The sequence below is a fragment of the Gasterosteus aculeatus genome, chromosome 17 (assembly GCF_964276395.1).
Source record: "Gasterosteus aculeatus chromosome 17, fGasAcu3.hap1.1, whole genome shotgun sequence".
In the NCBI taxonomy this organism is placed as follows: Eukaryota; Metazoa; Chordata; class Actinopteri; order Perciformes; family Gasterosteidae; genus Gasterosteus; species Gasterosteus aculeatus.
In genome coordinates this window covers 17,910,271-17,921,008 of record NC_135705.1, presented here as the reverse complement: position 1 = coordinate 17,921,008, position 10,738 = coordinate 17,910,271, and the positions used below count along the sequence as shown (strand labels likewise).

Genomic DNA, 10,738 nt, shown 5'->3' with positions numbered 1-10,738 from the left:
ATTGACGCGAGCTAATGCATTCGACGTTATCTGACGTGTACTTACTGTGGCTTTTATTTTGAAACGTCAAACGCCCGCCGGATATGATCCCTTTGGTTGACAGCTCACGCCAACATACCGGAAGCAGTAGTCGGTTTTGGTGACGCTGCATAAGACTGCAAGACATGGACCGGTCTCGTAAGTGATTTAATGTATACATTTTGAATACGCGTACTCCTCGTGGTATTGCAGTTTTCAATATGCTTTTAGTTTATCGCCAATTTGAGAATTGTTGACGAAATTGCGCCGAGTGCACGCGCCGCGTAGCTCCCCACCGACGCTAGCTAGCGTTAGCTAGCCTTGTAGCATTATTATCTCCGAACGAACGAGCTCAATGTAATGTCTCCATGAATGAATGGCTTTCGTAACGAGAGATGGTAGCTTTATTGTACGAATACAGTGTTTGCTTTATGGGCCGGTTACCCGTAAATACGCATATAAATACCCGGGTGTTCCTGCTGTGTGTCCGCAGGACTGTTCGGCTTGTTCCTCTTCAGCCTGGCTCTCGCTGGAGCTCAGGCGCTCACCCCGGCGCACTACCTCTCCCTGTCCGATGTGGCCCGACTGCAGAGCCTCCTGAACCAACAATTCACTGATCTGGAATCTGCGTACCACTCGGTGGTTGGTCTGACCAAGCTCGGGGCCACCGTTCACGATCACGAGGTGAGGCGATCACTATGACATTGCACAGGCTGATCCTCGATGTTCTTTGGATTAAGATGTTTGTGTTTGCAGGGAGTGTGCCGCTTTCTCAAATCCCAGCTCGACCCCACTGACGTGAACTCTGTCTTCTTCGCGGCTGAGACCAGTCAGGCCATTTCAGGATGCGAGGTACGATTTCCTCTGCTTTCTTCTCAGTCCTCTGTTATTCCTTCAATGCGAAAGCATTGTTGGATAAAGTAGCGAAATGTGTTTTTGCCTGGACAATATAGACAAAGGTACACACATCTCAAAACATTTAAATGACTATCATAGCAAATTGCAACTGCAAATCTTTTCTGGTAATAGGAATTTGAAATCATTGCATAAGATGTTATACACTTTTAAACCACAATCATAAAAATAATAATGTAAGATTATGTTGCCCGTAAACTAACACGTGGGTTTTTCCTTTTCTCCTTAGATCCCCGTGTCCAATGAAACTCGAGACATCCTCCTGGCGGCGGTCAGCGAGGATTCCACCATGACTCAGATTCACAGAGCCGTGAGCGCGCTGCGCTCCCTGGGGCTTGCTCTGGCCTCCCAGGAAGTTGTTGGTGCCTTGACTGGTCGCATCAGCAAGGAGGACAACGTCATGGCGTAGGTGTTTGAGGGTGTGCGCTGGCATTCTCTTGGTGCTCATGAGCCAATCTGATTCTCTGCAAATGTCTTCTTCTGTGGACAGAATCACTTTGGCTCTGCAAACCGCTGCTCGCCTGTCCAAGCAGGCTGAGCTTGGAGGAATACTGGAGGAAATCGAGGTGAGCTCTTAAACCTCCACCAGGTGGGGCTGTGTGCCGACTTTGCACCGGTCGCACTGGACTTGAAAGCATGCAAAGGTATTTTGAATTCTCTGAAGTTTTAACTCATGTGTTGCCTCCGCCTCCCCTTTCAGGACCTTACAGCTCGTTTGGATGATCTTGGTGGCATCTACCTCCAGTTTGAGGAGGGACTCGAGGCGACTGCCTTGTTTGTGACGGCCGCTTATTCCCTGTCCGACCACGTTGACATGGAGCCCCCTCTGAAGGAGGTATGAAGTCTGTCCGTCCGCCCTTTGTCCCCAATGGGGTTTTTCCTATCTGAAACTGATGGCCGATGTGTTTTGTGCCACAGGACCAGGTCATCCAGCTGGTGAACTCTATCTTCAGCAAGAAATCCTGGGACTCTCTGGCCGAGGCCTTCAGCGTGGCAAGCGCCGCCGCCGCTCTCTCCAACAACCGCTTCCACGTGCCGGTCATCGTCAGCGCCCCCGGGCCCGCCACAGTGTCCCACAGCCAGCCGACCCTGCAGGTACGGATTGTGGGATCTCCATCTGGCTCGACCCCTCTGAGTGGGCTTTGATTAGCTGGCGGTGATGGCGTTTGTCTGTGTGATTCACAGCTCCTTGTCACCGATGTGATGTCTCAACCTCTGGCGATGGCCAACGTGCTGGTGGAATCTGCGTACGCCGTGGCCTCCAAGAGCGTCATCCTCAGCCAGGCTCCGTTCACACTTAACGAGTAAGTATGATCGGAGAGGAGTGTTGGCTTTGACAATTCGCTGCAAAACGCCCCAACACTTTCCCATTGGTGGCTGAAATTCAGCTTGTATATTAATATATATATGTATATATATATATATATATATATATATATATTTTTTGTCATTTAAAAAATGTGATCAAAGCCCCGCCTTGTTTTGGTCAAATCTACACGTGTCGTATTTTGTTAATTTCATTTTCAGCGGCGTCTTTGAACTGAACTTCATGTCCAGCAAGCCGACCAGTGGATATTACCAGTTCACCGTTGCGGTGACCGGGGATACCCGGCTTGTTGCCAATCACGTTGAGGTGAGGGGGCGTTCCGATGCCGAGACGCGACATTTGACACTAGTGGAATGTTCCTGGTGGAGAATGTGATGCTAACCGACGGGCAGCTGTTGAGTCAGAGCGCTCAGCGCCAACTCTTTAAAGTGCTCAACTCTTAGTAGCCAAGACTGAAAATATGGTTTCAATCATTTTATGCTTGTATGTCCGCCTGCAGCTCAAAGTGAAGGTGTCCACCGAGGTGTCCGTCACCAGCATGGACCTGTCCGTGGTGGATAAGGACCAGAGCATCGGCACAAAGACCACCAGGTGAGGGGACGAGTTGGAGAAGTGGGCTGTCCCGGCGCAGTGCCGCCACCGAGTACTAAATCCTTCTTGTATCACGATCCAGGGTGGACTATCCGTCCAAAGGCAAGAGCTCCTTCACAGCCGACAGCCACCAAAACTTTGCCATGTCCTTCCAGCTGGTGGACACCAACACCGGAGTGGAGCTAACCCCTCACCAGGTACGTAGGACACGAGCTCCCGGCAGCAGCACGCTGCCACCGTCGTACAGCTATTAACAAGAAAACCGCTGCGTCCAGTTCGGGGAACCAAATAAGCTTTCCGCCTCGTCCAAGATTAAAGGTTTGCTTTCTGTGTCTCAGACCTTCGTCAAGCTGCACAACCAGAAAACTGGCCAAGAGGTCGTGTTTGTGGCCGAACCCGACAGCAAGTCTGTGTACAAGTTTGAGTTGGACACAGCGGAGCGGAAATCCGAGTTTAACTCCATATCCGGCACCTACTCGCTCCACCTCATCGTTGGGGATGCTACGTTGGAGAATCCCATCTTGTGGAACGTGGTGAGTGTCTGTTCATGGACTTCATGTGGCTAATTTGCTGTCTGTCACAAGTGGCGGTGAGAAGTTTTCTATTGAGCTCTAAAGTGAGTTGCAATCTCTTGAAAGGCTGACGTTGTTCTGAAGTTCGTGGATGAGGAGGCCCCGGTGGCCGTTCAGCCCAAGACTCTTTACATGCCCAAACCAGAGATCCAGGTAACGCTTCAGTACTTCCTTTTTTAGAATCCTCTTTACTCCCGTGTGATTTGAAAAAAATAGTCGTTTAAATACTCCGTTTCTTTGCAGCATTTATTCAGGGAACCAGAGAAGAAGCCTTCCACGGTGGTTTCCAACACCTTCACTGCCCTCATCCTGTCTCCCTTACTTCTTCTGCTCATCCTGGTAATGGTTCAAACGGAAAATGTTTTATTAGTTTTGTATTTTTTGATGCCATTGTAACGGGGTAGTTGGAATGTTTTGCGGTGGGGGGGGGGGGTCCTACGAGGTACGTGCGGTAGATGGCCACGCCTCTGTTTTGGACAAACAGGAGGTGGTCAGCAGCATAACGTATTTAAACCAGCTAATGCTGCGTTCACGCCGTTTTCACAAGTAGATTCCATTCAAAGTCAATGCACAGGTTTAAACAAACTGATACAGATTTAAAATAAGTTGTTAGTTACCCCGATGCACAGCAGTATAATTGCCCCTTATTCTCATAACCACGATCTACTACTATGAGTGTTTCGCACCACGGCGACTCAGAACATCTGAACTCATCTATGGAAATCATTTATAGGCCCATCAACAAACGGGCCTCCTGCCATGTTAATTATTTTCTCAAAAGCTCTTCCGTAGTAAGCTTTCATAAACCACAAATGCAGCTCCAAGTGCTGCGCAACTCTATGGCTTGTTTTTTTTTTTTTAGTTTGGAAATCACAATAGCCGCGGTGTATTTTTATCCGTGGCCTTTGCAGCGCTGAGTAACCGTTATTGTTGCATTGTGCGCTGGGCGGTAAACACCTTTTTGTCTGCAGCTCGTGGAGGGGATGGAGATCACATTGTCTTTTATTCCCCCTCTTGTCTCTAGTGGCTTAAGCTCGGAGCCAACATGTCCAACTTCAGCTTCACTCCCAGCACCGTTCTGTTCCACGCGGGACACGCAGGTTGGTCCCCGTCACGCGTGTCATTGATTCACAGCCTCTTCATCCATGATTCATCTGCCCGCTGGTCTGACCACGTGTGAATCCGATTAACAACACTAGGACGTTGCGACGTTATGCAATTATCTTCATTATTCCACACGCAAACTCTCAATACGAAGTAGTTGATAAAGTAATTAAAGCTTCTGAAATCTCAGCAGGGAAAGATGATGAAAAGGGGATATTTAGTATTAAATTCAAGCAGGTAAGAGGGATTGATTGATGTCCAAAGCATAAACAAATGCATTGTGTTAAAACACAGAGGGTTAAAGTTCTAAGACAAAAATACGTACAGGACAACTGTCAGTCGCTGTGTCCTTATGTCTTACAGCGTCCCCTGCTTCATGCTCTGTTTGACTCTTAATGGACCATAACTCACTAAATGCTGTATTGAAGCATAATAAAAAAATAAATAATGAGTCTATTGTTTATTGATAATAAGTAAATCAATGGACAGTTCCCCGCCCCTCCCAATTAGGGAGCCGCTGACATACGACCCGATGTTTGTTTGGACGCCAATGCTCCAGCTCACACTCCCGTCTCGTTTCAGCCATGCTGGGCCTGATGTACGTCTACTGGACCCACCTGAACATGTTCCAGACTCTGAAGTACCTGGCAATCATCGGCGGCTTGACTTTCCTCGCCGGGAACCGCATGCTGGCCCAGAAAGCCGTCAAGAGGTACGTCTCCTGGTGCAAATTCTCCCTAGAGAGTCCAGTTTAATCCCGGGGGGGGGGGCTGGCCCCCGGCCCCCAGAGCCCCGAATCAATCAGGGGCCCCTCGTGCTACTTGCACCGGCAGTTAAGCTGCGGCAGCAGGATCCGCAACTGCTGGTAATCTAAGCGGACCGCTCCGTATGGAGAGTCCTCGGGGCAGAGTGTCTCTTGACTCAAAGCGTCCCGCCGCGATCGCTCTCTCTCTCCTTGCTCTTGCGACGACCCAGTTCCACCCACTTTAAGAAGCAAGCAGAACTATGCCATTATGATCTCCCAAGTGTTGCCCCCCCCCCTTTTCCTCCTCCTCTTTCCTGCCAGTCTGTTGTCTCCTTTGCAGCTGATGCCTGTGTGACCCTTTTATCGACACCCCGCTGTCTCTGTACTCCTTCTTTCAGGATTGCCGCAGAGCAGAGTAGTAGGTTGGCAAAGTATAGGAGCCTACGGTAAAGCCCCCCCTCTCCCTCCCCTCCCATCTTCACCCCCCCTCCCACATTTGTAACAAAACGAGTCGCTCGGCTTCCAGGCTGAAGTAAGGGACTTCCTCATAGTCTGCATCCTCAGTGCATTTCCATAACGGCTGGCCGCTGCATGGCTGTGTGCTGCTCAATCATTCTGACTCCCGAGTGTTCACATGTACTTGCCCCCTCCCTCCCTCCCAGTTTGCCTCTCACCCATCCCACCATGGTCATAGTCATACCAGCACGGTGGTAATCCCTCCATTGTGGTCCTGGTTGTGCCATCACATCTGAGTGACTTGTTGTTTTGTGTTTATGGGCCGAGGTGTGCGTCGTCCAGGACTTGAAGACGTTTGTGTTCATTTGCCCAAAATAACATTGTTTGTTGTGCATTAATATGCATGATTGAAACTTTTTTTTATTTTTAATGGGATTTTGTCAGCAATCAGCTGGTTGATGCTTAATAACTGTTTTCTCTCTCTTTCTCTCTCCTACAGAATTGAGAAGAAATAAGAGGATGAAAAAGACACCGACGAAGCTCTTTTTGTTTTTTGTTTTTTTTTTCATTTCCAAGGAGTCATTCAACGATGCATCAAATCAGACTTTTAAACACGGATTGGCAGTTTAAGAATCCAATCGACAGTTTAAAAACGCAGTTTGTCCGCATTGCCAAATGGAAGAAATGGAGAAGTCGCAGCGTTACCGCGGGCGTAAAGCTACTGATCATTTGCACTTCATCTTCCTGTGAGATTTGTGTTCATGTTATCCAACCTGCCAGACTGATCCATGTGAGCTGGGGGGGGGGGGGGGGGGGGTTGCATTTGTTTCATTTTTTTATTTCATCGATTTGGGGTTTGATTTGACACTTTCTGCCCCTTTTTTTTTTTGTACATTCCTCTTTTTTTTTCGTTCAATGTCCATTTCACCTTGTAACAAAAAGCGGTTACTTGTTTCAGCTGGAAACACAAACATTGGTATTGGCACTGATCCGTTGAACTACGCCAGTGAGGTTGCCTGTTTGGTGCATCATGTGTTGGAGCGATCGCGAGTCCCCTACTTGATAGAGAGTCTGCTTCCCCCAGAAACAAAATGTCGATAAAGAAATGTGGGCAATTTGATGTTTTTGTAATGAAGAGGAAATAAAGAAGTGGAGGTGAACTGAAGTGTCTTTCTTTAAGTAGAGGGAAGAACTGGAACAGAGTCCCAGAGGATGATGATGATGATGATGATGATGAGGAGGAGATTGTGTTCCTACATTGGATAAAGTGGTTAACTGGTGTACGGTACGTTATGATGCTTCTTGTGTCTGATGTCCGATCGGAGATGGGAGGTGTTTCCGTGCCTGCCGTGTTGTCACGAGATCCTCAAACCGTCACTGTGGGTCTGCAAAGTTCTCCGCGCACACTGTTCCGTATTGGGCAAATCTAATCCATGAAGTAAGACTTTAATTCCTGACTTAAAGCTGTGGTCGTTGATCGTGAGAAACTAGTCATTTTAATACTTGGTGAGTACGGCACCCGCTCCTCAGGCCTTCCCTCAATAGCCCTCTTTTTGTTTTGTTTTTGTTTTTTTGTTTCACCCTTGTTGAGCCAAGATGCGACGAAAAAACCCACTAACTCACTGTGAGGGACGGACTCCCACATTGACACTTTATTCTAGTTTAAAGTGTTTTTGTTATTTCGCATTTCACCCCTGTTTTTATTCCATTTCTGCCCCTGCTGTTTTAAGTGGGCGGGGAAAAACTGGGAAAATGATGTCACATGCTTCTTTGCACCAATAAGGGTTGAGCAACATTTGAGTTAGAATCTGATGACGTTTGCTAAGTTGTTTGGTTAAATAGCCACACCCACTGTCCTGATGGGGCAGGTAGGTATTTCAAAAATATATTTTTTTAATCCTCATGTATAATATACACTTTATTTAGTTCAAAATGTATAATGTTATAAAGTCAGTGTGGCAATTTCGGTCCACTAGGTTTTCAAAGAAAACATTTTTAAATGTTTATTTTAGCACACTTAGTTTCTTTAGATTTCTCCTAAATTTACTACAAGTTAGCATTACATAAAGCCTTGTTTTCATATTGAAACATACATTTTAGAATAACTAACATCCTATTGTAAACATAAATTCACCTCTAGTTCCCCCTCTTAAACAAATAACACCTCCTAGTATTTGTGTTAAAGCAAGAAGAGTGCACGACTTGAATTTCCTCAGTGCCATTTATTCCACAGTCATGAGCTGGGCTTTACATTTCATTTAAATAAAAAAAACAGTGACCACATCATTTTCATCCGCAGAGAGCCTTTTGAGCCTTTCTGGCGATGAAGAATTCTGTCGGCCAGGAGCTTCGGCAGCAATCTGATCCCCCGACTCTCAGCTGAGCAGTCTGTGGAGAGAGAGCGTGATCAGTGACACGCGTCATTCTCCAGCATTCATTCACCCGCGCCTCGTGACGTTCCCCCGCACTCTTCTCTACCTCTGGTTGCTCTGGATGGACGTTAGATCTTCCTTGTAGGTCCCCTCGTAGATGTCTGATTGACGTTTCACGTAGCTCTCACTTTGATCTCTGCAGGGAGGGAAAAACGCAAACATCAGCAGTTCATATTTCACTGTTTATTCCTGCTGTCAAACAGATTCCCCCTCACGCGGCACCGACCCGAGCCGCTTGCCCATGATGGTCTGAAGGAACTTCCTGGCAGAGATCTGGCCCAGCACTTTCCTGTAACTGTTGGTGAAGATGGCATCAGCGTGGCGTCCGGAGCTGGAGTCAGAGAGAGGACAAAGTCACATCTGTGCAACAGTATAATGTGGAAGGCCGTGCAGTGAAGCAGCAGCAGCAGCAACACGACAGCTGGGGAGCGTATCTGTCTGTACATTTAGCGTTATCCACTTAAAGGGCCAGTTCACTGGACTTAGAAGATTTCAAGATTCAAGTTCTTTATTATCATCACGCACAATAGAGCTGCCTCCAACAATGCACGTTAATGTAGAACTAAACAAAAGATACATGAGAATGAAAGATAAATAGTGCCAAGTGATGAACGAAGTTATGTGGTGTATATATATATAAAATATAATATATGTGAAATGGAACGTCTCCTGATGTTTGACATTTTTGGATTTTATTTGCTCAGATTAGGAGATATCCTTCAATCTCGATTTGCTGTGGACACATTTTTGAATTTTTCATAACTATGTAACAGATAAATAGCTCCTACTCCGGCACACTTGTTGTGAATGGACACGCCGGCAGAGAATTCTTTGATTCTTTGGAATTGCAGCTGTTCTGTTATATTGTGGATGGAGGCGGAAATCCAAAACCATTACTATTTGCACAGATATTCCCCTTGTTTTGTTTTTTCTGTAACTTGGGTAAATCAAGCCCCTTGAGCCATTTTAGATGAGCCAGTCGGTCCATATCGCCACGCTGACCGTAACTCCGCTCGCTCCCTGGGAGGACTCGTGTCGTCCTCCTGCTGCTCTGCTGGATTCTCCACAGAAGATGTCATCAGGATGGACGTGTCCCTCTGGCCGAACCTGAGAAATATCCTCGTTAACAAACAATCGTGGAACTTTCTAGTCAAGGATCTCCACGGATTTCAGACTGAGAATCATGCCCTGAATCTTCAGGCAATAAGCTGAAGCTCTTATGAAATGTGTTAGAACGCTGCGCAGATGTACCGTGGTGACTAATCCGCACATCCTGACCTTATTTTTTGCGTAACAATATGCACAAGGCACAGCTATGACATGCATGTGAGAGGCAAGACGTCACGTCGTAGAACCCCGACGCCGTGGGGAAGTCGTACTTGCGCACCCTCTGAGATCAAGTCTGTGTCATGCTGCGCATCTTCGTGCACAGGATGTCAGCTTTTAAACATTTAGATGTTTCCCATTTCACTCACTGGAGGTTTCCAATCATCTGTCTCCCTGGAGGTTAGCAACATTTGATCATGCGGAGGAGTGTATTCTGTGTGTTGATGCAATCTGTCCAAATTCTATTAAAAAAAAAATGTTATCCCAAGAAATCAATTTCAAAAATGCCTCGAGAGTATACGACCAGTCCAAAAATATTTGAATAACTTTAGAAAATGAAATACGAAACACGAACACAAAAGGAAAGGTCGACGCTGCACAGGATTTCATTACACCTTGCACGACTTACCTGATGGACGGGTAGAGTGGGGAGCCTGATAAAGACATGACCAGGCAACAAGACAGCAGCAGTGCAGCTTTCTTCATCCTCACAGTCAGTCCTGGAGAAGAATGGACGGCTGGAATAAATGGCAGGAGTAGAAAGGACATTAGAAAAAAACACAACAAAAAGATGAAACCGCGGTTTCCGTCCACCAGCCTCATCGCTCTCCAGAAGGACCCCAAGTTGCAAAAGGCAGAGAGATGTATACTACGATGGACCACGTCACCATTTCATCTCAAATACATCTGATTATTTGAACAGAACACACTCACCGCCCCCCCATGGGCAGGGGTTGAAGAGTTACCTGGGTATTTTTGTTGGTGTCAGTTGCGAGCGTCCCTGCAGTTCCTCTTTACTGGGTGCCCTCCGCTCTCATCGTCTCGCACTGTCAGGAAAAGGCTGGAGGAAAGCAACGCTGGAGCGTACGGTTTGTCATCCGTCCATCCGTGGAGAGCTTATATGAACCTGTAGCTCCCAGTCACTCCCACATCACACATGATCTCTCTCTCTCCCTCCCTCCGCGCCTCCCTCCTTCTCTCTGGGTTGTCTTCTTTTTTTCTCCTTGTCTCGGTTCTTCATTATGCGTTATTGCCATAATGGTTTTTATATTTGTTAGGTTAATTGAGAATGCTGGAAAAATGTCATGAAGGAAAAAACAAATGATAAGAATTGTTTAAAGATTATGTCTATTACGCAATTTATGTCCCTACAATAAATGCAGCAGGTGCCTTTCAAGGAAATACAAATGGTCTAGACCTTTTCTGACCATTTCAGTGGATTTTGTCCACAGGAACCATGAGAACAACTAAT

General features: G+C 46.8%; 2 protein-coding genes across 3 annotated transcripts; one reads left to right on the top strand and one right to left on the bottom strand.

The window, feature by feature from the left end:
* Positions 1–72: 72 nt before the first annotated feature.
* On the top strand, positions 73–6,888 carry rpn2 (ribophorin II). 2 transcript variants are annotated; one of them, XM_078091655.1, is made up of 18 exons: positions 73–177; positions 512–702; positions 775–870; positions 1,163–1,338; positions 1,424–1,499; positions 1,634–1,768; positions 1,852–2,028; positions 2,119–2,237; positions 2,461–2,566; positions 2,760–2,851; positions 2,934–3,048; positions 3,190–3,384; positions 3,490–3,576; positions 3,667–3,762; positions 4,448–4,523; positions 5,110–5,239; positions 5,671–5,718; positions 6,228–6,888. In XM_078091655.1, the coding sequence occupies exons 1-18, from the start codon at positions 165–167 to the stop codon at positions 6,241–6,243; spliced, it is 1,944 nt and encodes a 647-aa protein (XP_077947781.1). In that variant the 5' UTR covers positions 73–164; the 3' UTR covers positions 6,244–6,888. The 2 variants fall into 2 exon arrangements, with proteins under 2 accessions (XP_077947781.1, XP_040060418.2); XM_040204484.2 differs by lacking the exon at positions 5,671–5,718.
* A 1,042-nt stretch (positions 6,889–7,930) lies between these two features.
* Positions 7,931–10,558, bottom strand: ghrh (growth hormone releasing hormone). Its single transcript, XM_040204542.2, has 6 exons — positions 10,233–10,558; positions 9,896–10,004; positions 9,163–9,267; positions 8,387–8,491; positions 8,207–8,296; positions 7,931–8,116 (listed from the first exon to the last, which is right to left on the bottom strand). The coding sequence occupies exons 2-6, from the start codon at positions 9,970–9,972 to the stop codon at positions 8,104–8,106; spliced, it is 390 nt and encodes a 129-aa protein (XP_040060476.2). The 5' UTR covers positions 9,973–10,004; positions 10,233–10,558; the 3' UTR covers positions 7,931–8,103.
* Between the last annotated feature and the right edge of the window lie 180 nt (positions 10,559–10,738).

What these genes read in the sequence shown, in the direction of transcription:
- rpn2 (XM_078091655.1), top strand. An exon ending in AAGGAGGACAACGTCATGGC is followed by an intron (nt 1,339 to 1,423) that starts GTAGGTGTTTGA and finishes TTCTGTGGACAG; the next exon opens with AATCACTTTGGCTCTGCAAA. An exon ending in ATCCCATCTTGTGGAACGTG is followed by an intron (nt 3,385 to 3,489) that starts GTGAGTGTCTGT and finishes ATCTCTTGAAAG; the next exon opens with GCTGACGTTGTTCTGAAGTT.
- ghrh (XM_040204542.2), bottom strand. Translation starts at nt 9,972, where the DNA reads ATGAAGAAAGCTGCACTGCTGCTGTCTTGTTGCCTGGTCATGTCTTTA. An exon ending in CCACTCTACCCGTCCATCAG is followed by an intron (nt 9,268 to 9,895) that starts GTAAGTCGTGCA and finishes GATATTTCTCAG; the next exon opens with GTTCGGCCAGAGGGACACGT. An exon ending in AGGGAGCGAGCGGAGTTACG is followed by an intron (nt 8,492 to 9,162) that starts GTCAGCGTGGCG and finishes CTCTGACTCCAG; the next exon opens with CTCCGGACGCCACGCTGATG.